Raw genomic sequence first — 26,209 nt, 5'->3', positions numbered from 1 at the left:
GCGACTTAATTTTATGTAAAAACTGATTTCTCTAAAATTCGTCTTACATTCTCATTAATATCATTATTCATTTTTTATGTATTTTGTTTTTAAAGTAAGAAAAAGTGCCACTGGAACCCACTTTTGTATTTCTCTCTCTGTATTTTATACGTTTTTTGTGTTTAATTGCATTTGATTTATATATTTAGGTAATTGTTTACCATTTATTCGGTTTTTTTTTTATTTTTTTAGAATTTAAATGCTATAAGTAAATACCTGCCTGCCTAAAAACTTTTGACTTTCCCGCCTTTTTTTCTTATTTTTTGGTATTACTTTTCGATTTTCGAACCCGTCACTTGCTAACTTGGCTTTTTAAAAACTATTTTGGCTTATTCGCTTAGATACTCCAACTACACTACACTACATACGTCATATTTTTTTTTTCCTTTTATTTAATAATACACTCAAAAAAAAATCCCAAAAAAAAAATATTTAAACTTTCTTTAAAACAACATACACTCACACAAATACACAAACACACACACACTACAAACACACAGAGAGACACATTTCTACTTAAAGTTTATATTTAGAAGATCGTTGATGTATATATTCCATACATACAGGACATTCTTCCTTGCTCCTATAGTAGAGTATATCATTAATTTTAAATATTTGTTAACTTGGCTAATAACTTTTTCGAAATATTTGTTTTTCAGTGCAAGCTACAACAAAAAACCAAAATGTGGGTGGTGGGCGGTTTGTTTTTCAAGGATTCTGGAATGCTCAGAGCGAGATAGATAGATACGGTAAGAGTAGTAGAGCGAAAGAGACGGTTTCATAGGTGGTGTTTGCAAGTGTGTGTGTTGTTGGGTGTTTTTTAGTTTTTAATTTTTTATAAATTTTTTATTTGCATCTGCACAGCAGAGAGTATAATTTTAGTGTCTTCCTTAATTTTCCTTCTTTTTTTTGCATTTCACTAATGGGCACACCAGCGGTCAAAATAATGGCATGGCCATCTCTGAAAATCATAATTTAAAAACCCTTAACTGTGTTATGTAATTTTTTTTTAATCTAAAATGGTTATTTTTTATTTGAAAAAAAAAAAATTGGTTTTTAAAATGTTTTCTTTAGTTTACAATTTATTTCGAAATTCTAATGGCACTACAATTATTTTGCCCACGACTGTACTTATGTATTGTATGTGTGTGTGTGTGTGTGTGGGTTTGTTTTTATTTTTTATTTTCTATATAAAATGTTTGAGTGTTTTTAGTTGCTGTGCTTACAACTTTTTTGAGTTAATTTTTTCCTTTTTCGTTCCACTGTGCGTGTTCGAGTGTGACCTTGTTTGAATAATTTTTTGTGGTTTTTTTTTGGGAAATTGCAATATGTATATTTTATTTATTTTACTTGTTTTTATATATATATATATATTATATATATGCTGTATATATGTATAGTTGTATATAAAAGAGCATTTCGTTTCGATTAACGCCTAACAAAGTTTCACGATCGTGTTCGATTTCGATTTCGTTTTTATTTTTAATTTATTTTTCCATTTAAATGCAGTTATTGACCTGAACATTGTTTTTTGTTGCTTTTGTTAAAAATTAATTAATTCTTATTTCCATTTTCTTTCCACACGCTCTATATAATAATGTTATGTATTTATGTATGTATGTATGTATTTTTTGTTAATGTATATTGAATTTTATTTATTTCTTTTCTTTGTTTTTTTTTTCTTCTTAATAGTTGAACAACTTTTATGGCTTTCACTTTTGGTTTTTATTCTTTTTTTATATATGTATAATTTTGTTTATATTTTATGTTTTATTTCATATTGCTTTCAAGAATTTCTTGCGTATCTTTTCTTTTTCTTTAAGTGTAAAAAATTGAATTTTTCTTTCTTTCTTTTTTGCGAAATGTTTTCCTCTCTAACTCTTTTGTTTTTCTTGACTTTTCATTTTCATTTGTTTATTTGGTGTTTTTGTTTTTGTTGTCTTGTGCTTTGTTGTTGTTTTTGTTGTTGTATTTTTTTTTTTTAGATTTCTGACGTCACAAAAATTTCACGTACAATGTCGCTGTGGTTGTTGTTGTTGTTGTTGGTTCTCGCAACGGATTCTCAAACAAAATATTTAATTAAAAAAAAATTATAATTATAAAATGAAGTATTGTGTGTTCTCTTAATTAAAAATATATATATTATATGTACACTGAAAAAAAAAATTCTGAATAAATAAAAACTCACACACTCTTTCTTCTTCGAAAAAAAATTCAAAAGTTCCAAGTGATACACTGGAAGAAATTCCAAAACAACCTTAGTTATTACAAAAAAAAATATATAATTTTCTCCAGAGTATCGAACTTGAACTTTTGAATTTTTTTTGTGATTTTCTTTTTGGATTCGGGGCTGTTAGAGGCTTACAATATCGGTTCGTAAATAAATAATTGGCGCTTAAAACTAAATCGTTGGCTTAACTTAGGCATTAAAATATACAATCTATGAATAGTGGTCACAAATAAGTATTTGTTAAATGTTAAATTGTCGGTACTAATATATATATATATATATAACAATAGGCAACAACACAGAGCAGAGAACTGATGTAGGTTATGTGTGTATTTTGGCTCGAAAACAAAAAAAAAACAGAAGCGATTAAAAAAAAAATTATGATAGTCCAAATAATGGGGTTGGGAATTATGAGGTAGAGTTTCGAACTCTTTTTCGAACTCTTTATATTTTTTTTAAATCGCTTCTGCAGCAGACATTTGCAGCTTTTTTGCAATAAAAAATCAATCAGGAGATTTTTACTTCTTTTGTTATTTTTTTACAATTTAAATTTGTTTTACTTTGTGTGCGTTTTTTTTTTTGGCAAGTGTATAAGTGACAGATACAGAGACTGGGCTAGGCTGGGCTGGCGGTTGGACAGAGATAGAGATACACGACTTAAGCTTAAACACAAAATACAGGCAGGCTTTTGGATCCTTTTTCGGGGGTTTTTTTGCTTTTTTTCGATCGAATCCGCCACGTTTGCATCCATTTAGAATCCCTCAACGTGTCCGCCGCCTGGAGCTACCGTTTCGACCATTCGATTGGTGGGTATCCTGGCGCGGATTGGACAATTCTTATGACGTCTCTAAAAATCATACCTTGAAGGTCTTTTCGCGTCGATCACGCTGCTGTTGCTGTTGCAATTGTTGCAACTGTTGTTGTTGTTGCTGCTGTTGGGAGTCTCGCTGATGGTGTTCCCTTTGGTGTGAGTGACTGCGATGACCGCTTCCTCCTCCTCCAGTGGTTCCACCTCCATTATTGCCACCAGGTTGCAGCATGGAACTCATAGAACCGGCACTGCAGAGGGCCGTGGAGGTGACATCCTCACAGGCATAGCTAGCGATGCGATGATCGCTGCGAGATCTCTCCCGATCGTGACTGCGATGGTGATCACCACCACCTCCTCCTCCTCCTGCTCCTCCGGTGGTTCCGGTGCCTCCTCCTCCGCTGGCAGTCACCACCACGCCATTGCCGCCGTTACGTTTGCTGGGCGCCGCCTGTTGCTGGGACCGACGATTCCCCAGACGCTTCAGCTCATAGTCCCGGGCATCGGCCACATCGAACGTGGCTGCCCTCTGACCCGTCTTGCTGTGCTTCCCCCCACCCAGTCCCGTGGATGTGGTCTGCATTTCGTAGGCCTGCGGGTAGTACTCATCATACTCGTGCTCCTCGCACAGATTGGCATTGCAGGTGATCTGCTCCCGATCCCGTTCCCGATCCCTGTCACGATCTCGATCCCGATCCCGATCCCTCTCCCGTTCACGATCTCTTTCCCTTTCCCGTTCGCGATCTCTTTCCCGCTGCTGTTCTCGCTCCCTGCGATTCTTTTTCGGTGGCAGGGGTATGGGCGCCTGCTGTCCCGGCGCCGGCTGTCCTTGGGTTTGGGTGGCCGCCGCTGCGTGCAGCGATGTGGATGAGGCGCCGCGACGCACCACATCCACACCGCCGCCGCAGCAGGCGCACTCCTACAATTCCGTCACAGAATATAGATCGCTATGGTTGCTAATCGCCACACTGGTGGCAGCTGCCGCAGCAGCAGCAGCTCTCTGTTCTCCACGTTTCAGGGATCTATAGAACATGGCCTGTTGTTGTTGTTCTATCAGCAACTGTTGTTGTTGTTGTTGTTGCTTTGTTGAGAAGTTGTTGTTGTGTTGTCGCTGGTAGAAGGCCTGCTGTTGTTGCTGTTGCTGCTGCTGCTGCTGCTGTTGCTGGTGATAGCTGCTGTCGTAAGAATGTTGCTTCTTGGTGATCAACTGACTGGGATACTGCTGTTCTATATAGCTTCGGGCATTATCCAGAGTCTCTGCTCTACGGGGTCTTTCCCTCTCCCTTTCTCGCTCCCTCTCCCGCTCCCTTTCACGCTCCTGTTGCTGTTGTTGCTGCCTCAAGCTTGCAGATTTCGGGGGCAGAGTCTGCATATGATTGGCATTGCTGGTATCGATGGCCTTTTTGTGTCTATTCTTTGGTGGCAACGTGGGCGGCTGTTGTTGCGGCGATTGTACCGCCACTGGTTGCAACTTCTGGGTCTGGGGCCGTTGCAGGGAACGATATTGCCCCAAGTTAGCGGCACAGAGCGGCTGGGCCGAGATCTTTGACTGGGAAGTGGGTATTTCGGGCAGTGGCTGGTTCACAATGGAGGCGGGATTCAGGGAGCGTTGTTGCAACCTCGGTGCTGCTGTCGGCAACTCACTGCTCTCAATGCTATAGACAGCCGATGGTGGCAATATGTGGGTGGTCGGTGGATGCAACTCTCTCTGCTGCTGTTGCTGTTGTTGTTGCTGTTGTTGTTGCTCTCGTTCCCTCTGCTGTTGGAAGGCAATTAGTTGCTGTTGTTGTTGCTGCTGCAATGCCAGTAACTGTTGCTGCTGCTGCTGCTCCTTGGCATAGGAGCTGCCCACGCCCGTGGTGCCGGGTATTTCCGTAAAAGTATTCACTATCTTTGGTTTGGGCGGTGGCGGTGGTGCAGGTTGTGGCGGTGCTGGTGGCACCACCATTTGTTGTTGCTGCTGTTGCTGCTGTTGTTGCAACTGTTGTTGCTGCAATTGCTGCTGTTGTTGTTGCAGCTGCTGTTGCAACTGTTGCTGTTGCTGCTGCTGCTGCTGTTGTTGTTGTTGTTGCTGCAACAAATACTCCTGCGGTATGCAGTCCGGCTGCTGGCAGTAATCCTTAGAAACGGTAGCTATCGACGGAGTCTTGGCACTTCGCAGATTTGGGGAATGAACGGCCGGAACATTGGCCACCGCCGATGTGGCACTCACCGCCGACACGCCCTTGAGGGAGCCACCATACCGCCCGACATGCCTCAAGGTGGCACACTTATTGGCCGTCGCAGCGGCCGATATGATGTTTAGATTATTATTCTGACCCCGGACCGCCTTCGGACCAATGCTAATGTACTTGGGATCGAAGCGATTGAAGCTGTTGTTGGTGACATCCCGAGGATCTCGATCGTCGCCAAAGTCACCGTCCAGACCATTCCCAGTGGAGCGACATATCCCAGCATTCGAGGTCTGGGCGGAGAGTACCGAGCGTATGGAGCTGCCAGTGGAACGGGGCAGGGTGGCCGAGGCGAATATGTTCTTCAGAGAACTCTGATGCTGATTGATCTGGCTGATTGATTGATGTTGCTGCTGCTGCTGTTGCAGTTGCTGTTGCTGTTGCTGCTGCTGCTGTTGCTGCTGCTGGACTGTGTTGCTGCTACTGCCTGCATGGGTGCTGCAGGCAAGCGAATCTCAGTAGAAGTCGTTCGATTCGAGCGTCTTACACTGCTTGCTGAGCGTCGCGTACTTTCCATTGTTCGGTCCTGGCAGGTATGACGCGGACTGTTGATGATGCGACGGCAGTCGACCCAGAGTATGGTGACCAGACCTAGAAGATATATTTAAGAATTATTAAAGGTTTCTATTTCTATTTTTTTGGGGTGAAAATAGTTGGAAGGTAGATTAGTAAGCCTGGTGGTTATTTTTTTATAGAAAAGATGGATCTTATTGGGGAAGGCTATTTTAGAAAGAAAATAAGAGCTAAGAACCTACAAGAACCTCTTTAAAAATAGATAAAGACTCCTAGATTCCTATATCTATAATAATAGACTCCTATATGTTATAGGAACAATGGTCTCTAAGATAGAACCTTTTTGGAAAATAATAAACCTTCAAGAACCTCTTAAAAAAATAATTGTAGACCTCTATATTTTATAGAAAGAATGGTGTTATATGGAAGCTATATTAAGAACTGTATATTTTTTTTAGAAAGAATGGGGTTATATGGTCGATCTATATTTAATTAGCACAAGAAAACCTACAAGAACTTTATAAGAAACATAAACATAGACCTCTATATTTTATAGAAAAGGAAGTCCTATATTAGGAACCTTTTTGGAAAGGATACACCTACAAGAACATTTTCAAAAAATAGATATATCTGTATTTTATGGTAAGAATGGTCTTGTATGAAAGTTTCTTTGAAATTAGAACCAAGAATGCCTTAAAAAGCCTCATTATAAACATAAATGTAGGTCTTTATATTCTATAAAAGATATTATCCTAACTTTCGAACCTATTTATAAAGAGAAGAGGTTGTTATACTCTTTAAAAATATTTATAAAACTTAGTATAAATATTCTCTTTGACTTTTAACTTCTACTAACTCCTTTCAAAAGAAATATTAAAGATAATCTAAAGAAATACAAGTATAAAGGTATTATAAAGTATAAATACAAATATTAAAAGGTAGATAAGATATTATATCCATTTATCATAAAACGAAGACCTAGACCCTCTCGATTCCCTATTTTTCCCTAACAAACCGAAAGAAATAAACATAAAAATGACTCCCCTTTTAAATTTTAATTATTTTAGCTAATAATCATTTTTTAAGACTTAAAACTTAAAACAAAATAAAAAAGTTGTAACCTATAAGGTTCTTGCTTCAAGCATCTTAGTTTATTATTATTATGATAATATATTTCACATTTCATACATAAATAAAATTAAAAACCTTGAAAATAAGACTTGAAGATCCCAAGTCCTGAAAGTCCTTTTCTTAAAATTTTACTTTAAAAACAAAAAATAAAGAACCAAGATTATAGCCTGCATCTTTCGAAATCTTAAGAATCCTATTCTTTTCTATTAAAATTTTAATTATTTTATTGGTTAGTAAGCCACTTGTGGGGTTTCTTAATTTTGTTTTTTTTTAATGTCGTGGTATGTGTGGGTGGGTCCGTGCTGGTTGTCTTTATAGTTGTGTGTTCACTGTAGTGTGTCTGTGTATGTTTGTGGGTGTCTACTGTCGGTGTTCTCATGCAAGTGCATTACAAAAACAACAAAATACCAAAAAAATACCAAAAAAAATACATAAACTTTAAAGAAAAAAAATTAAGAAATATTAAAATAAAATAAAATATTTTAAAAATTCTAACAGTCTCAGCTAAAACTTAAAAAAAAGGCTCTTGGCATTTTAATGGAAAAAAATCGCTAATCAAATGAAGGTTTTTAAGTTTTTAAATTAAAAAACTAAAAATACAACATAAGAAATTATAAAAAATTTAAGAAAAATAATACTATTTATAAAAAAGTAAATTTTTAAAGTTTTTTCTTGATTAGCGATTTTGAAAAAAAAAAATGAAAGAAAAGGATATATGGTCTAAGGAAGGAGGTCAGGGGTCAAAGGTATTTTTTTTTTTAACTTTCTCATTTTTTTAAGGGGTAAGAGGTAGGTAGGATTTTTTTTTGTTTTTTTTTTTTTAAAGAAATCATATGAAATTAAAGTTCATGCCTTGTGCCATGCACCAAATCATAGCAGGGCGGCGGCGACGGTGACCTTCGACCGCTGGCCCCGCCCATTAGCGTCATCGCCCCCGCCTGCCCCGCTGAGTTAGTTCTATGCTGTGTGTTGTTGCTGTAGTAATGGTTGTTGCTGTGGTGGTTGTTGCTGTACAGGTGTTGTTGTTGTTGTTGTTGTTGTTGTAGTAGTGGTTGTTGTTGTGGTTGTTGTTGATAGCCGGCTAAGGTGCCATGCTGTTGATTTTGGTGGTTGTGGTGGTGGTGGTTGTTTTGAGATGAATTGTGGCTGGATTGTGATGAAGGTGATGCCACCAACCCTTGTCTCAGGCCGGCCGTTCCATTACGGTACGGCGTCACGCCATTATGTCCATTAGGTCCTCCGCCGCCGATGATGCCTCCTCCACCGCCGCCGCCGCCGCCCCCTCCTGCACCGCCCATGCCGGAACCACCGCCGCTAAGAGCACCAGTACCGCCCGAGGCTGCCTGTTGGTGGTGCAACAGTGTTCGGTTTATCGTTCCAGTGCCCATGGGAGCTGTGGGCGAGATACTGGCACTGGGCGCATTCGAGGCAGGAAACAGTGGCGCCGTCTCCGATTTATCCGCATCCAAGGGGGGTCTACAAAGTAATCATTATAACATTAGTAAGTCTTTGTTGGTGCTACTCCAATGCCCTTACCTCTTTGTCAAGTAGATCCAGGCATGGGAATCGGCATAGACCAGTATGGTTAGCAGGAAAGAGGTCAGCAGTCCTGCCACCATCATCAGGCTGAGTCCCAGTAGCCCACCGCCGCACAGACCACGCAGCGCCTCCTCGTAATGCCGATCTATGGCCCGACGATCCAATGTGGCCGATAAGGTGGTCAGATTACGATGCGTCTCCTCCAGGTCATGGTCCATGGCGGTCAGGGTGCGTTTAATGTCAATCGGTGGATAGGTCTCCTGGACCATGCTGTTCCATAAAGAAAACTGATAAGTAAGAAAAGAATAGGAGTTGGTATTCAATGACTCACCGCTGCATGAGCTCCACACTCTCCCGGGCCCGATCCACCAAGTCCCGGGATTCGTTCAACCGCAAAATGAAACGATTTCGTGGCGTTCCACAATTCAGGAAATCCACGTACGGGCTCCGCTATAAAAACCATATAAGTATTATAAATAAAATCTTAAAAAATCTTAAAGATTAACCCACCATTCCCACTTGACGGCACATGTAGTCATGGGGACGCATACAAAAGTCACCGGCAGCCACACTGAAGGCCAGATAGATGCCCGCCAACAGCCAACAGATGATGATGCAGAACAGACCCGAAACGCTGAAGAAGATCAGAGTGCAACGTGACCGCCTAGCCACACCGATCACCAGGACGGTGCACAGCAGCAGGAGTATGGTGAGGAAGGCCAAGGTGGCGGGCCAACGTATCGATTCATAAAATTCACCCAACTAGTTAAGGGATTAGAAGAAGATTAGTTATAATCTTAAGATGGATAACCATTAAGCTCACCTGAAGTAATCCCATGAGGGAAGTGTCGTTCTCCTGGCCCTTGGCCTTCATGAAGTAGTGCACCATGCTGTCCAGGGAGGCCACCGCCCGGGAGGTGTTCTCCGTCACCAGGCGAGAGGTCTCGATGAGGAGCATCACCACGGTCTGATTGTATTGTGGCTTCTCCACCAGTTGCTCCACCCTGTGGCCGGCCATGCGGGTCTCCAGATCATGTTTGATGCTCTCCGTCTAAAAAATATAAAGGATATTATTTAATATTTTGTTTTTAAAATTAAATCCTTATTTTTAAAATATTAAAAGCTTAATAGTTCAAAGAAGAGGAAGGATTTTATAATACCACCCCCTCTTTTTGGAAACAAAAGCCCCTCAGGGGGAAAAAAAATGAAAAATAGTTTTCCATCCGCATAGGGTTTTTGGGGGGTTGGGGGGTCAGGTGGATCCACACACACACATCACTAACCACGCCCCAGCCCTTTGGCCGCCCTCTTTGTGCCTGGAGATAATTAATAGCGTTTTAGTCAAGGATCTCCTCTGTCGGAGCAATGCCAGGCCAGGCATCTCTGTTTGGCCCTCTTGGCTCGCTCTTGTCCTAAAGTCCCGTTATTCGTCTACCCTGGTCTACCTTTGATGCTCCAACAGCCTTATACCCAAAGAGAAATGTTAGTCTTCATTTATTTTTTAAATATTTTTTTTAAAATAATGTAAATATACAAAAAAATAAATAAAATATATTTAAAATTATTATAAATAAATATTTTTTTTTTAATATTAATATCTATAAGTAGTACCACCACTAACATTTTCCTTTAGGTGTACAAGTGCTCTTCCCTTCTCCTATCTCCTTATCGGCTCGTTTGCCTCTCTCACTCCAGCCCACTCTCTCTCGTGCTCCCTAGGCCCACCCCACTGTCTTGTGTGTCTCTGTTTCTGTCCTTCCTCTCCTCTCCTCTCCTGTCTCTCTGTCTGACAAAGTTTATGAATAGCAAAGCTTTGGCTGCGAGGACACTTCCCCTTGTCCTTATATTCCTGTGCTCCTTGCACCTACATACACTCCGCTTAGGACCCCCTCGTGGCCACGTAACTGTCAACACAGGAGCAGCAGCCAGCTTTTAGGTTGATTATAATGAACAAGAAGGAGGCTGTAAAAAGAGAAAAGGAGCCAGGGAGTAAGAGAGTGGGTGAGCGGGTGACTCTGACTCTGAATCTGTTACGGTAACGGTAACGCCAGAAGTTTATGAAAGCCAAGAACTAGGCAAGATTTTCTAGTTTGGCCGGGGGATTTGAATGGAATGGGGAGTAGGGGAGTAGGAGGGGGAGTACAAGGAGCTGGGGGAATAGGAAATAAGGAAAGTGCGGAAGTAGGAGAGCTGGCAGTTGGTATAACCAAGCCATGTAACAGATTCCACTTCAGACTACATGTCCCCCCCACCAACTCTCAAGGAAATGGTCCTCTAAATTAAGAAATCCTTTTAAAAAGCATCAGTACAAGGATATAGGGATATAGATATAAGGATCGAGTTTAAAACTAAGAACTTACCTGTTTCTTGAGGGTTAGCACCAGGCCCTCCACCTTCTTGCCAGAACCAAAGGCCTGCAGTAAGCCATTGTGGAAATCATCATTGCCATACAAGCCTATAATGAAGAATAAAGATCAAAGAGTTAGTGAGATCAGTTTTGGATCAATAAAATTATGTAAGATATTAGTGGAGGGCAGGTCAGTGATGTAACACAAGAGTCACGACTCGCGACACACATTTTCCTCCCATTTCTGATTCAATTAAGCGCGTAGTACGCCCCGAGTTGACTAATTAAATTATTATTTCATCGTCGCCGCCAAAACGATGACGCATTTGGCTTCTGGTTTTATTTGGTTTCTGGTTTTAAGTTTAAATTGTGGGCTTTTGGCTGCATTGGAGTCCAGTTAGTGTTCTGGCTAATTGCCAACCGACCACAAAGCACGCGATGCAGCAGGATTTGGATAGAGTACGTGACTTGGCAGCTCCATACCAAACCATACCAGCTCCATACAAGCCAACGCTAGCCATAAAAACAACAAAAAAAAAATCGAATTAGACCTTTTGGGGGCAAGGAACTGATATCAGATCGCGGCATGCTTGTTCCCGGGTGGAAATAGTTTCTAGAAACTGATTAGGCTGTGCGTTTAAATCCAAAAAATAAAGGAAAGCTAACTTTGGGCGGAGCCGAAAGTTGATATACCCTCGAACATCGAACATCGGAAGAAATCCAATTAATTAGAATAAAAAATTTATTTTTTATTTTTACCAGATACCAAATACCATTTCTGATGACAGCTATAGGATATAGTCGGCTGATCCTTATTAAATTTAATATGTCTGATCACTTGGCGCCCAACGTGGGGCTTAACAGGATCAACTTATATTTTAAAAAGTCCTGAAATCTCTTACCTAATCCAATGGCCGCACATGTCATCAGGGTGATGATGACCAATGAACAACTCTGGCATCTCTGGGCACTGGGCTTCCGCTGGCGGCGGTCACAGCAACGGGTCAGGAGGTAGAGAAGCAATCCCAGCAGAGAAACGATCAGCAGACCGGCGGGAATCGAGGCCAAGATGCCAAGGCTCTATAAGAAAAATAGAAAGAATATTACATTAATTATACTTTGGCAATAGATCGCCTAATACCTAATTAAGCGATAAGGAGAACATTGATAAGGAGAATATTGTCACCACGTGTAGAGATTTCCAGCTATAAAAACCAAGCTTCAGTTGCCAAAGGTATATTGTATTTGTAAATGGAACTATCTCTGACCTCAAAAAGTATACGCGTGGAAGAGGTTATCTCTTGGCGACACCAGAGGAAATCAACCCATCGAAATTTGGCCATCGCTGACCTACATATATACCCTCCTAAGTCTGACTGAGATTACGATCCACAAAGCCCAGCTACTTAAGTCGCTTCACAGTCGCCAGCTAGCATTCGCCAGCTAGCAGTCACCAGAACCAGAACCGAAATACCAGAACCACCATGGACAAGTACACGATGATGTCCTTGTGCCTCATGGCTACCTTTGGACTCCTGATCCTTGAAGTTAATGCAGGTAAAATATATATATTTTAATACATAATTCCCCAGATATACGTATAAATATTATCCCATTATTTAGGAAACAATCCACCGGCTATTCAGCGGATGATTAACTGTATGACAAGTGTGGCGGGGATCATGACTAACTCAAGTATGGAGCAGGGATCCGCCTGCCAAAAATTTAACTCGACCCTTGGCTACTGCGTGAATCTTTACGAAACCGCCAAACCCTTCTACAACTCCTACGAAAAGAGTCTTCTCTCTATGATGTACAGTCTAGGGTACTCAATTAAAGGATATTTTTGTCACGAAAATAGCCCTTGCCTTCCCAAATTTGTTAAGGGGGAAGGACCCGAATGTTTTGCCACCCAAATTCGTGAAATTGGAAATTGCATCAATGACTACTTACAGGTGCCCCTTTTGGAAGGGTTTTGGGGCTTAGCCGAAAATGACCAGAAATGTTTATCATTTCGTACTTTCGGCTGGTGTGTCATTGGGCATTTGGATAAATGCTCTTCAAAGGAAGCTTTCGACACTGCCCTGATGAACATCGAGGTTGTGAAATTGAGACACAAATGTAAGGAAGACGTTCCGGCACCAGTTGCAATTACAATAAGGCCCGAGGAGTTTCTGCCAGGGTACCATTTGTAAGATGCTTGTAAGTTCCTTTTTGTTTTAATAAAAACTTTTGGAATATAACCTAATAGGACTATTTATTTTTTTTTAACAATTTCCCAAAGGAACCCCAAAGGTTTTTTTATAGGAGAGGTCTATTCATGTCTATAACTTGGTCTTTTCGCAGCCGATTCTTGCTAGGAATACCTCAGAAGACTTGTGATTGGATTCCTCATTATCCTCTGCATTAAAATCGTATCATAAAATATTTTCTAGAGGCACCCCTTAATTTCCCAGCCGATTCTCACCTCAAATACCTTAAAAAATAGGTGGAAATCAGACCTTATCAGTTTCCATTCCAATCTAAGAACCAAATACATTAATTTTTGCAATTTTTCCTATGAGAACTTCAACAAAAAGATGTCCATAAAAAAAAAGAATTGGAGTTTCCTATTTCCTGTTTGAGTTAATAAACAAAAGTCCTGTTGACAGATTGGACTGCAAAAGCTTAACAACAAACAAAATGAGGAAACTTGTGAATGAAATGCAGACAGACCTGGACCTAGACCTGGTCCTGGTCCTGGTCCTCGTCCTCTATTGTCCTGGACATTGAGGAAACTTTTAATTGAATAACTTGCAACTCGATGCTGTGTCCTTGTTGCCACTATTTTGTTGTATGTGTTTGCTGGCTTTAAGCAATTTGTTGTTAGTTGGCTTCACAAAAGTGATGTGGAGTGTCCTCTTCTGTAAAGTTAATTTCTTGAATTGAAAATAGAGGGGGGAGGGGGAAAGAGAGGAAGGGGTTGTCAACGCAACACTAATTTCATTAAAAAAAAAAAGGAAGAATGAATGTCCCTACATTTTGGGTTTCAAATTACCCAACCAGGATATTGGATACCTCCATCGAATTAACCCGAATGGTTGAGGAGGAGGGGGAGCTGGACTCCGCACCCACTCCACACCCCCCTCTTCCCTCTCCTCCTCTTTCTCAATGTTCTAATGAATGGCAAATGAGTCAGAAGACTCTGAAGAGCAACCACGACCCACCCGAACTCCAACGAAACGCCAGCCACTTGAGACGTCCATTCCAGTTGAGTTGAATCCGAGTTCCAGTTTTGGGATTTCAGACATCAAGCCTCATGGTGGCTCACTTTCAGTCTGGTAGTAGAGGATTGGGGGAGGGGTGGGGTGGAGCTGGGAGGAGGTAACTGAGCAAAGTGGCTATAAAAATTAAAGTGCCATGGATTCAGACGCAGTACTCTACCGTGCTTCCCATTCAGTGAAGGCCATTTGGGCCTTAAATGTGGTGGCTTCTTTGAAGGGTTGGTGGTTTAGTGGTGAGTGCAGCATCGGGTATGGATAGTTTTTTAAAAAGTCTACAGGTTTGGGAACTATAAGACTGAGAAGGAGCTAATAATTGTGAGAAAAGTACTGGATATTAATACTATCTTTAATTTTTGGATGTTTCTTTCATCAAGTAGCTTTGTAAGTGATATTATAGAAGTACCGGGTATGCATATTTTATAAAAACTAAGCTATAATCGTTAGAAACAGCTGTATATATATTTTATTTTGAAAATATAACAAGTTTTTGATTCAAGTACCATCTAAGATCAAAAACTCTTTTAATTATGATGATTGGAGTACCAGGTATGAATATTTTCTAAAAAGAAGCCTCAAAATCATATATCTATAGCTTTTATTTTGAAAAAGAAAGCAAGTTTATAAAGCAAGTACCGTCTAATAATACTTTTTCTTAATTATAGGCAGTATTTTCCTCAAAACCTCCTTAATTGAGATGTTGAGAGTACCGGGTATGAATATTTACTACAAAGAAGCCTCAAAACCATGCCCCGTAAGCTCATTTCGTTACAAAACTACTATTTTTTTAAGACAAGTACCTTCTAATAATACTTTTCTTTAATTTTAGGTAGTTTCTCTATAAAAAACCTCCTCCTAACTACCCATAGAAACTGAGTACCCTACAGTACGTACTGTACAGTACCCTACAGTACGTATTCTATAGAACCCCCCTTTATAAATCAAAAATAATTCAAGTAGACGTCCAAGTCCAGTAATTTGCACCAATTCCCAGCTGTCAATCAGCGTTCAGTCAAGAATCGGAATTGGAAACGACACCGGGACACAATATCGTTACATATTCTATATATATACATGTAAGTATATAAATATATATATAATAGTAGGTATATACAACTACTACTTGAAACTGTTGCGAAGCTTGGATGCTCGAGTTGTATATTTATTATTTATTGCACTTCCTTCATGTAAATAATCATTAAAACTAGTTACAGTTCTTGTTGTTGTTGTTTGTTTGTTTCTTGTTGTTGTTGTTTCTTAGTATTTGTTGTTGTTGTTATTGTTGTTGTTGCTGTTTGTGCCCCAGCACTTTGCGTGTCCTCGCAGTTGAATGACACTTGAGAAAATGCCCCACCATTTCTACTTAACTTTCCTTATAACACTGTGAGAAAAAGATCTAAATAATATATGAAAAATTATTTTATAAATAAATTTAATAAAAATAATAGTTAAGCTTTAAAATCTTTATTAATTTTTATGAAATTTTTAGGTTTAGAAATAATATCAAAATATATATTTTTTTTTCAATCCCTACACTCTCTTATATATTTATGGAACTTTCTTCTGGCTCGTCCTTTTTGGCACCTTCTGCCCCTCCCCCATTTAGTTCCCCCTTTTAGCCACACCCCTGGTGGCGCTAAAAATGGCAAAAATTACCAGCTGCCTTCGATGATAGTATGCCTTCGTGAAAATTGAATTAAATCAAAGCAAATTGCCAGCAACAGTCATCATCATCAGTGGCAAGTACACAACTACAACCACACTAACCTTGAAGAGTCACCACCCCCCTTCCCCTACTCCCCTCTTTTTGCATCCATCCATGTAATTGAGAAGCCCTCCCCCCTCCCGACCATCTCTTTGTAGGAAAGTGTGAAGACTGACACCCCAAAAGGGGGCTCTAATTGGAAACTATATATCACTAGGGTTTCAATATCGTTAGCTCTCTAAAGGGGTCTATATATACGGATATATATTCCTACAAACTAGTTGCTAATATTATTAAAATTAACACTAAGAAGAGGAAGTGGAGGTAAAAGAGCTAGTAGGTAGCTAGTAGTGCCTGTAGAGCTAGTAAGTACTGTAAGACCTAGTAGTGCTAGTAGATAGCTAGTAGATCTAGTAGCTAGTTACTAGTAGCTAGTCTAGTAGCTAGTCTAGTAGCTGCCTTTAGTGCTCTAATTAACATTTTTAAAGTTTCCAAAATTTTTGTAAAGAAATATTAGCACAACTAGTGTTAAATATAGTTATTAGTTAACTTATATTATAAGTTAGTTATTAGTTAAAATTAGTTAGTTTCTTTCTTAAAACAAATAACCCACTTTTTTCTTCAATTTTTCTTTAAAAGTTTATATTTTAAGAATTTTAAAGAATTACGAAACTCAGAACTTTTAAGAGATTATTGAAATATATATTATTTTAAAATAAAACCACCCACTAGTTAGTCATTTCTTTAGAAGATTAAAATATTTAAAAAATCAGAAATGATTCAGAAAATATTACACAACATTTTTCTTACGAATTTTTGCAACAATTTTTACAAAATTCCAAAGTATTTCCAAAGATAAGTTATGTCCATAACTTGGAACTTAATGGTACAATGGTTATACTTTGTATTTTTGGAATGGGTTTCAGACAAGAGGGGGGGGAATGAATCATATAAGAGAACCCCCATATAAGAAGAAGAAAATCAAATAAAACAAGAAAGGAAAGCTAACTTCGGGCGGAGCCGAAGTTTATATACCCTTGCAGCTAAAACCGGATATATATCGCAAACATCGGATATAGTTGGCCGATCCTTATGAAATTTGGTAGGATGGATCAAAATTTAATCTGTACCAAGTTCCAGCTTTCTATCTTCAAAAACACGAAAGTTGGGTCATTTCCGATCGTTCAGTTATATGGCAGCTATAGGATATAGTCGGCCGATCCTTATGAAATTTGGTACGTTGGATCAACTGACCAAAAATAGAATCTGTATTAAATTTCAGCTTTCTATCTTCAAAAAAACGAAAGTTGGGTCATTTCCGATCGTTCAGTTATATGGCAGCTATAAGATATAGTCGGCCGATCCTTATGAAATTTGGCATGTCGTAATGTTTTGCCAAAAATAGCACTCATGTCAAATTTGAACTCTCTAACCCTAAAAACACCAAAGTTATACCATTTCCGATCAATCAGTTATATGGCAGCTATAGGATATAGTCGGCCGATCCGGGCCGTTCCGACTTATATACTGCGTGCAAAGGAAAGAAGGGTGTGTGCAAAGTTTCAAGACGATAGCTTTAAAACTGAGAGACTAGTTTGCGTAGAAACAGACAGACGGACAGACGGACAGACGGACATGCTCATATCAACTCAGGAGGTGATCCTGATCAAGAATATATATACTTTATAGGGTCGGAGATGTCTCCTTCACTGCGTTGCACACTTTTGGACAAAATTATAATACCCTCTGCAAGGGTATAAAAAAATACTCTTTCTTTTTTTGATTTTCTCCCCAAAAAGTGATCAAGTTTTCTTTAAAAGTGTGGGTGGAACAAGTTTCTAGATCGTTTTTTGTCTCTTTTTGGTGAAAAGCCAGTTTTTCCAATACTTCCTGTACTCCCCCCTGCCCTCTGCTCACAGCCCTCGGCCCTCTGCCCTTTTAGCAGCGAGAAGTGGCCCTAAGCGATAAACAACAGTTATAATAAATGCATGAATATGAAGCGATTTTGAGTGGGGGGGGGGGGCTCTGGTGGGGGGAGGGGAGAGCCCAGCTCAGCGGGCAATATGCACACATAGATAGTCGTTTCCGCTCTGTCACTATGCAATGCCCGTCTCTGTCTTGCCCTCTGCCTCGCCCTCTCCCTCTCCCTCTGGGTGTTCTCTTCCTCCCTCTTCGACCCCCCACCCCACCAGACCAGGTCTGGTTGGCGATAAGAAAGGTTCTTTGGAGGGAATTGAACCCCAACCCCACATATGGTCGAAGGAGCTGTCAAGGTTGCAGTTTTAAAACTATGAGATAGTGTTTTTATTTATTTTTTAGGTTTTAATATTAAAACTAAGATTAATTATTTAGATTTTTAAGAAAATAAACTTTTTTTAAATATATTTTTAGGGGGTCTTTTTTTAAATTATTCAATTTTATATATTTTTTGTATTTTTAAAGGTTTTTTTTAGACAAGATTTTCTGCAAAAATCAAAGATTTCTCTTCAAAGTAGATAGAATGGTAGATATGGTTAATATTTATAGAAAAAAGCTCTAATAAAGATTCAATGGATTCTAGAGATTTTATAACTTTTCTATGGTTTAAGTACCGGGTATTATTACTATTTATAAGAAGCTCTATTAGCGATAGGAAAGTATAACTATTCTATGGTCTCTCTATAAGAAAAATCGAATATTTCCCTCTTTAAAAAATACAAAAACCCGTTACTCAACCTTTTTTAAGTAAAATAAGTACCAGGTATTGTTACTATTGTTACCGGGTATTAAAAAAAAACTCTATTTAATAGATAGAACTCTATTAACGATAAGAAACTATACCTCAACCTCATTATAGTTATAATAACTTTAGCAAAAATAATCAAAAAATATATAATAATACCTACTTTTTCTATAAAATTCCTTTCAAATAGATAATATTCTTCACCCCAAAGAACTACAAGTACCAGGTATCATTATCATTAATTTTCATATAAAATATAACTAGAAACCCCCTAAAACCCCCTAGAGAGGCTTCTACACTTCAAAAATCCATCAAAACTAACAATTGATTTGCTTGGAAAAAAGAGTCTAAAACGACTTTTCTTGTTAATAAGCAGATCGTATAAACAATAATTTCCTGAAAAGCCAAACAGTAGGTTGCATATGCCACACGTTGCATATGTGAATGAATGCCACACAGGAAACCAGCGCGACACAAACATAAAATCCAGAACCAGAGAAGTTCCATCATGAATAAATACAGGGGGATATGGGATATGGGGATATGGAGTTCTGGGGATCTACATACTTTTAAGGAGGGGGGACTATATATATATATAAAGAGAGAGAGAGAGTGAGAAAGAGAGGAAATGAGTGTTGACGTGGCATAATTTCGTATGCTAATCCCATTGAGTGTTTCATGAGTTTCGTGATGAATTTTCAATGATCTCTGGTCTATAGGGTATCAGTTGGTATCATAGTTCTCCTATATGTGTGGATCATTAGCTTGGATCATATCTCGTTTTGGTTGTGGTTTTAGTTTTGGTTTTGGTTTTGGTTTCAGAACTGGTAGCTGAAACTCTAGCCCACGCTAAACTTTCATGCCACAAAAATAAAACATCCAACTATGTACATATATATATATAGATTTTTATTGAACTTGAACTTTATATAGTCGAGAGAGATTAGTTTTCCAAAGAGATGAAATCACTTTAATGGTTTATATAAGATGATGACTGGTGAGGTGATGATTTCAGAACTTAAAGGTTATATAGGGGGTACTATATATATCTCAATAATAAAGAGACTATAACCCTTAGAGACCTTACAAGTCATAAAAACTTTCTCTTCCAAGACTAGGTGGCCTTTTCGATTTTAAATTCGATATATAAACAAAAATATATAGAATCGAAATAATCCCATTGACTTCTAGAAGTGCCCCCTTCCATAGATACAAAGATACAAAACAATCTGTAGTAAGTGGACAACAACAACAACATCTGGCAAATGTGAGGCCAGCTGTCTGTCTCAGATACAAAGTCAGGCAGGCAGGCAGGCAGGCAGCTCCTGTTTTTCCAACAGATAAGAGAGAGGGAGAGGGAGAGGGAGAGGGAGAGGGGGGAAAGTAGTCTGACAGATTGCAGTTGGCATAACCCACAACCAAAGGCCTCACAGATACAGATGCAAAGACAGATGCAGAAATGCAGAAATACAGAAATGCATATCCGAAAAATCCCCAAGCGTCTTTCGAGAGTTGGGAAAGTGTTGATGCCAGTCACAAAAGGTTGACAATTCACCAGAGAGAGAGATACAGATACAAATACACTAGCAGATACAGATACAGATACAGATACAGTTATATGTATCTTTGAAGCTATATATAGCTCTTGGGCCAAAAGTAAACCATGAAACCAGGACAGAGTTAAGTAAACCTTGCTGTATTTTCGATTTTCGTTTATTTAAGCCAAAGTGGGTATATATATTTTATAGAATTGGTATTTTAACAGAGACATGTCCAAGCTTTACGGTGTTCTTACTTGTCCGTGTGTCCGTCTGTCCGCCAAAATAATTAAAATTCTATATCTTTGGTGTTTAAAGAGATATTAGGTTCAGATTTTGGGAGTATATGGATGTCTAGAAAGTAGTGTAACCCTAACTAAAGCATAAGCTTTCCTAACTAAGCTTGTCCGTGTGTCCGTCTGTCCGCTAAATACTTTCTAATTGTATATCTCTGTTGTTTCAAGAGCTATAAGGTTCAGATTTAGGGAGAATGTTTATGTCTAGACTCTAGAGAGTACTGTATCTCTAATTGAAGTAAAATCTAACTCCAAAGCTCCTAAGCAAGCTTGTCCGCTGTCCGTCTGTCCGTCAAATATTTTGTAAGTATATATCTCTGTTGTTTGAAGAGCTATTAGATCCATTTTTTGGAAGAATACGTCTTTAAATATATATATTGTATCCCTAATAAAATAATCATCCTTTCTAACTAACTTTGTCCGTTTTTCTGCTGTCCGCTTGTCCGTCTGTCCGCCAAATAGTTTCTTATTGTATATCTCTGTTGATTCAAGAGCTATTAAGTTATAATTTTGGGAGTATGTCTATGTCTAGACTCTAGAAAGTACTGTATCTCTAATTAAAGAAAAAGCTAACTCCTAAGCTTCTAAGATCATATCTCTGTTGTTTGAAGAGCTATTGGGTTTTGGGAGTTAATCATATGTATCTAGGGAGTACTGTAACCCTGTAGTCTTAAAATAATCTTTCCAAGCCGAGTTTCTTCGTTTCTTCACTGGCCCCCTTGTCCGTTTGTCTGCCAAAAATAGTTTATAGCTAAAAATCTCTCTTTTAAGACCTTTTAAAGACCTCTTGGGAACTATTTATTGGGTCTACTCCCACTATTCAAAGTAGCCCTCTCTGCTAGCCCTAATTTTAGAATAATATCGCCTTGAAATGAAAGCAACCCGTGCCCAAGTCCCAGTCCCAGTCCCAAGTGCCAAGTGCTGGGGCGGCCCTGTTTTTAATTTTAACTCAATCTATGGATTCATCTGGTCGATGCGGGCTTCAGTGCCCTTCCCTACCCATCCACCCGCACTATCTATAAAGATGAGAGATGTGAGAGGGTTATTATTGTCCACAACCACGACCACGTCCACATCCACGTCCGCCACTGGCACTGGTACTGGCACTGGAAGGTTGAATTGATCATCGCCACCAGCGGCACATAATCAATGCAATGAGTGGCTATTCGGATGAATAATGTTGGGATGCCATGATGCTATGATGGTATGATGGTATGATGGTAGGTTAGAGTCCCTCCACAGACTAGATAACAGAGCGTTGATTAGGAACTGAGCGGGAACCTCAAGGACCAGCGCTGTGTTGGAGGACAATCCTGCCTCAAGTGTTAATCGGATGATGTAAGACGCCCTTGCCGGCTTTGGAGTCCAAAAACTTGGAAGCCCTGCCCTGCCCCACCAATTAGGCAGTCAATGGTCCAACAGCACTGAGAGAAATTATAGGGTTAAAGATGATATTGAAGATATTTTTCAAAAAAAAGACTAGAAATATGTCCTAATTTGTCTCTTCAAGCTCTTTTTTGACTTTTTAAAAATAATCTTTCTTTTTTTTCAGTGTAGTCCCCAACTTTTGCTGACGCGCGTAAAAGCTACGCCCTAAAATCCAACCCAATCTCCTCCCTCCTCCTCTTGCCTCCTCTAATATATTGCAACTAAGGGGGTGGGCTAAGGGGGGAGGATGGTGGCTGCTCCAGTGCAGCCTGACCTACATCCATGATTCGCGATTACAACAACAACAACAACAACTACAACAACAAGAACAATCGAAAAAGAAAAACCCGAAGCCATAGAGCTCTGCTGCTGACCTGAATTTTCACGGCGGCGGACGTTGGAAAATACCGGCATTTTTCCCAGAGAGGAAGGGAGGGAGGTAGGGAGGAAGGTATGTAGTAACTGGGAGGATGTCTGCTAATTTTAATCAAATTTTCCCTTTGGGATTTTTTTGCTGAAAATCCTAAAAAAAGGAACTTGAAATTTGCATATGTTGATTGGGAAACCGGTTAAAAGGGCGTCGTCCTGTCACGCCCCCGCCCCCACCATCTCCTTCCCCCCCCTAACCACACCACAATAGGCGGCAAAATATGTTAAGAGAAGACGGCAGATAAGAACCGATCGGTTGGTGGAAGATAATAGTTGAAAATAATAAACGAAAGAGGGAGAAAACCGAAAAAAAATGACGAAAAAGGAAGCCGGAAGTGTGCAGCTGCTGCTGCTGCCCCTAGAGCCCACTCCTACGTATAGCCCCGCCCCCTTAAGTCGCGACCAGAGGCGTCACATGTAGCGCACATGGCGGTACGATAAGGAAACGGAACAGCTGCAAAAAGGAGAGATGCAGAGAGCAAGAGAGAGCGAGGCCAGCAAGAGAGCCAAATAAATCAGGAGCTAACTGTGGAACAAAATGAGAAATGAAACAGTTAGCCAGGAGGCAGGGAGAACAAAAAAAAAAAAAGGAATTATCCACGCGTTTTTCCTTTTCTTCTATTCGCTCCCTTTTTTTCGGCTTTTGTTCCTCTTCCTCTTTTTTTTTTTTATTGCAATTGCAAATGGGACACAGGACACAGGGGCATGCCACACGGGGGCAGGTAAAAATTACACAAAACCCTAAAGCCAAAAAGAGAGAGGGCGAGACGAAATGGGGGAAGTACAGAAATATTCGAGGGGTGGGAGAAAGTAAGAAAAGAAAAGAAAGAAACAAAAGACACAAAACACGCATCGCATCCAAAAATTCCAAAATAGACAGTCTCTCTCTCTCAAAAAAAAAAAAAGAAAAACTCCAATTCTCAAGTGGAAATGCTCGAGTTGAGCTCAAGTGGCACTTACGAGTGGGGAAGCGGGAAACTGGAATGCCCCATTATGCGTTAAGTATTCCCTATTCCCTAAACTCCATAATAATAGAGTCGAACTATTCGGGCCTAGGGAGGGTTCCCACTTCCACTTCAGGGCCCAAGTTTGTTTATCATTTTGTGGTAAGTGCGTGGGAAATAGACTTGAGAGTAGTTGGAGTTCTTAACTATCTTAAGTATTTCTTTTTTTTTAATATTTTTCGGTTTATAATTCGCAATTTTTTGGTTTTGGATGCTTTTTGGAGTTTATAATTCCCAAATTAAACGTTTTTAAAGGATTTTTTAGCTCTTAACCCTGAAATTTTTGAAAGAACTCCTAAATTAACTTTAGTATTTGATATTTAAGCTTTATTAACCTAAAATTTTAATTAAAATTCTTAGCTTCTTATCTAAACTTTAATTTTTGCTATTTTTTGAATGAACTTTTTTAACTTTTTAGTCTCAAATTTTAGTTAGAAATCTTAACTTCTTAACTAGACCTTAGTTTTTTTTTATTTGTTGTTTATTTTATAAGCTTTTTAACTCTATAATCTCTAATTTAAGTTTAAACTCTTCATAGTTTAGTTCTTTTTAGTTAATTGCTTCTATAATTCTTAACTTTCTAGTTTTTTTTAAACATTTTCGCTTTCTTTATTAAAATTCTTTAGTTTTTTAAAACTTTTTCAACTCTAAAATTTTAAATTTTAGTAAGAATTCATAAATGTTTTATTTACAAAGCCCTTTTTTATCTTTTTAAGCTCTAATCTCTTCAATTTTAGTGAGAACTCTTTACTTTTTCGTAATTGAAACGTTTCTGGTGGTTATAATTCCCAACTGTTTAGTTTTTAAAGCTTTTTTGATCATTTCTATATAAACTAACCCTCTAATTTACCTCTTTTCTTTACCTCTAATCCTCTAAACTACTATCTCTCTACCTCTACAATCTTTTACGCTATTTTTAATGCTTTTTAGAGCATTTTTTATATAAACCAAGCCTCAAAACTACCTTATAAAGTCTTATAATTTCCAACTTTTTGGTTTATTAAACCTTTCTAAGTGTTAGAATTCCTAACTAGACAGTCTTCTTAACCAAAAATACTTATCAAAACTTGAAAACTTATTCCAAGTCGAAGCTTTTGATAAAATTAAGAATATTAAGAACTATCTAAGTTTATACTTTTGTTGTAAAAACGAGCTCTAGATCCCCTAAAATTCTCAACTCTTAATTCCTTAAATTTTAAATACCAAAATCTGACCGAATATCCCTTAACTATGAATGAAATCCCAACAATTATGGAGTTTTTGCGAAATTCCCTGCAATTTCCACTCGTAAAGTACCTCACGCATGACTCATTTAATGCTCCAGATTGCAAATGGCTTCCCCCCCTTTCCCGATTCCCAGACTAGCATTAGCATTACCGTTATATGTTATATGTTATATATGTATGTTATCGGTGCAACAGTACTCACCTCGAGGTAAACATCGCTGTCGGGATTGAAGGTGTCGTTAACCCGACGGAATGTATAATTCACGTGCGGAATCGAGTGCAGGATTTTGACGAGGATGCTCGGCTGTTCCATTTTTTTTTCCTTTTTTTTCTTTTCTTTTCCTCCTGTGTTTTGTTGTTTTTTTTTTTTACCGTTGTAGTTGTACTAGTGCACACACACACATGCACGGCACGCGCGGCCACAAAGGACTCGCTCTCTCACTCTACACACCACTGCTCCCGGGTGCGGGTGCGGTGGGGGAGGGGTGGCAGGATTTTCTCTCAATGCGTGCGTGTATTGTGTATTGTGTCTGTGTGTAAATTGCACGTGTGTGTGTGTGTCGGTGTGTCGGTGTTTGTGCGCGCCCGCGTGTGTGCGTCTGTGTGTGTGTGCGTGCGAGTGTCTGCCAGCGAAGGACGTCGCTGCTTTTGACGTCACAAAACACGCCGCTGAGAGAGAGCGCGTTTTCAAACACGGCTGTAAGCCAAAAAAAACAAGAGAGAGAGCGTTAGAGATGCGGCAAGAGAGAGAGAACACGGTGGCAGTTTGCGGGGGAGAGCGTTGTCCTTTTAACAACAACAACGCATGCTCTCACACCCACTCTCTACTAGGTCTCTTTTTCTCACACACACTCTCTCTCTCTCTTTAAACGCGTCCTGTACGCTGCTCTAAATTTTCACTTTCACTTTTCACACACCCAAAAAAAAAATTTTGGAAAACAACCAAAAAAAAAATTATAGAAGTTCAGCCATAGATTGTAGAAATGCGGGTTTTCTTTTTAGATTTAAAAAAAATTTTTTAAAAAAAAAGGACGACAACAAAGGACGACACTCATACAACTATTGCCTGGGGTTTGTTTTGATTTTTTTAATTATTGTTTTTCTGGAGCTTACATCCGGCACATGTTTTTAAATAATATTTTGTTTCCACCCGGTACCGATTTGTTTTTTTTTTTTGTTAATTTTTGTTTATTTTTTAAAGGTTATCACGTAATGCCGATCTTTTGGTTTTTTAATCAGTTTTTTTTTTAGAGGATTTAACGTCGAGTCCAGGGCGTTGTTTCATTTACCGTTTTGTTTCGAGCCGCGACCCGTTTCGTTTCCGATTTGTTCCGTTTTTTGCGAAACTCCTGCGCCTCCTGGATCTCTTCCTCTTCTATTTCGCTATATTTGTTTTTTTTGAACGTCCTACGCGCCGCAACAAAAACCAACCTTACTCGATGAGTTTCGAAGAGAGAATGAACCGTTAGAACCGAGACCGAGAACAAGCCGTGCCAGCGGCAGGCCCCAAACAGTGCTCTCTTTTGCTCTCCCACGCCCTCTCTCGCGGCAGAGTAGCGGAGAGAGAGAGAGAGACAAGCAAAATCCTAGACTACCGACCTGTAGATACTTTATCTTTAAGATGCTATATCTTAGGGATAGGAATTTGAAAAATTTGAATAAAAAAATTCGAGCTTTTAAGAAAAAAAATAAAAATATGTCTTAAATTTTATTAGAAAAATTGACGCAACTAATATGCCCCAATTGTAGGGTGCAAAGTGCAA

At 39.1% G+C, this 26,209-nt stretch overlaps 2 protein-coding genes across 2 annotated transcripts; one reads left to right on the top strand and one right to left on the bottom strand.

Moving 5' to 3' along the window:
- Nucleotides 1–1,092: 1,092 nt before the first annotated feature.
- Nucleotides 1,093–25,956, bottom strand: LOC108130446 (protein tweety). Its single transcript, XM_070281674.1, is given in 10 exon segments — nucleotides 1,093–5,899; nucleotides 7,805–8,428; nucleotides 8,489–8,761; nucleotides 8,823–8,941; nucleotides 9,002–9,253; nucleotides 9,315–9,542; nucleotides 10,852–10,946; nucleotides 11,741–11,918; nucleotides 24,649–25,143; nucleotides 25,878–25,956. Coding segments are annotated over 9 exon segments (4,656 nt in total). The 5' UTR covers nucleotides 24,760–25,143; nucleotides 25,878–25,956; the 3' UTR covers nucleotides 1,093–3,123.
- LOC108130470 (uncharacterized) lies at nucleotides 12,274–13,102 on the top strand. The gene is made up of 2 exons (XM_017248906.3): nucleotides 12,274–12,395; nucleotides 12,462–13,102. Exons 1-2 carry the CDS (start codon nucleotides 12,323–12,325, stop codon nucleotides 13,031–13,033), a joined length of 645 nt encoding a protein of 214 aa, XP_017104395.2. The 5' UTR covers nucleotides 12,274–12,322; the 3' UTR covers nucleotides 13,034–13,102.
- Nucleotides 25,957–26,209: the final 253 nt, after the last annotated feature.

This window comes from Drosophila bipectinata, chromosome XL, assembly GCF_030179905.1.
Source record: "Drosophila bipectinata strain 14024-0381.07 chromosome XL, DbipHiC1v2, whole genome shotgun sequence".
NCBI lineage: Eukaryota > Metazoa > Arthropoda > Insecta > Diptera > Drosophilidae > Drosophila > Drosophila bipectinata.
Note: the sequence above shows the minus strand (reverse complement) of the source record. Positions and strands in the feature narration are given on the sequence as shown.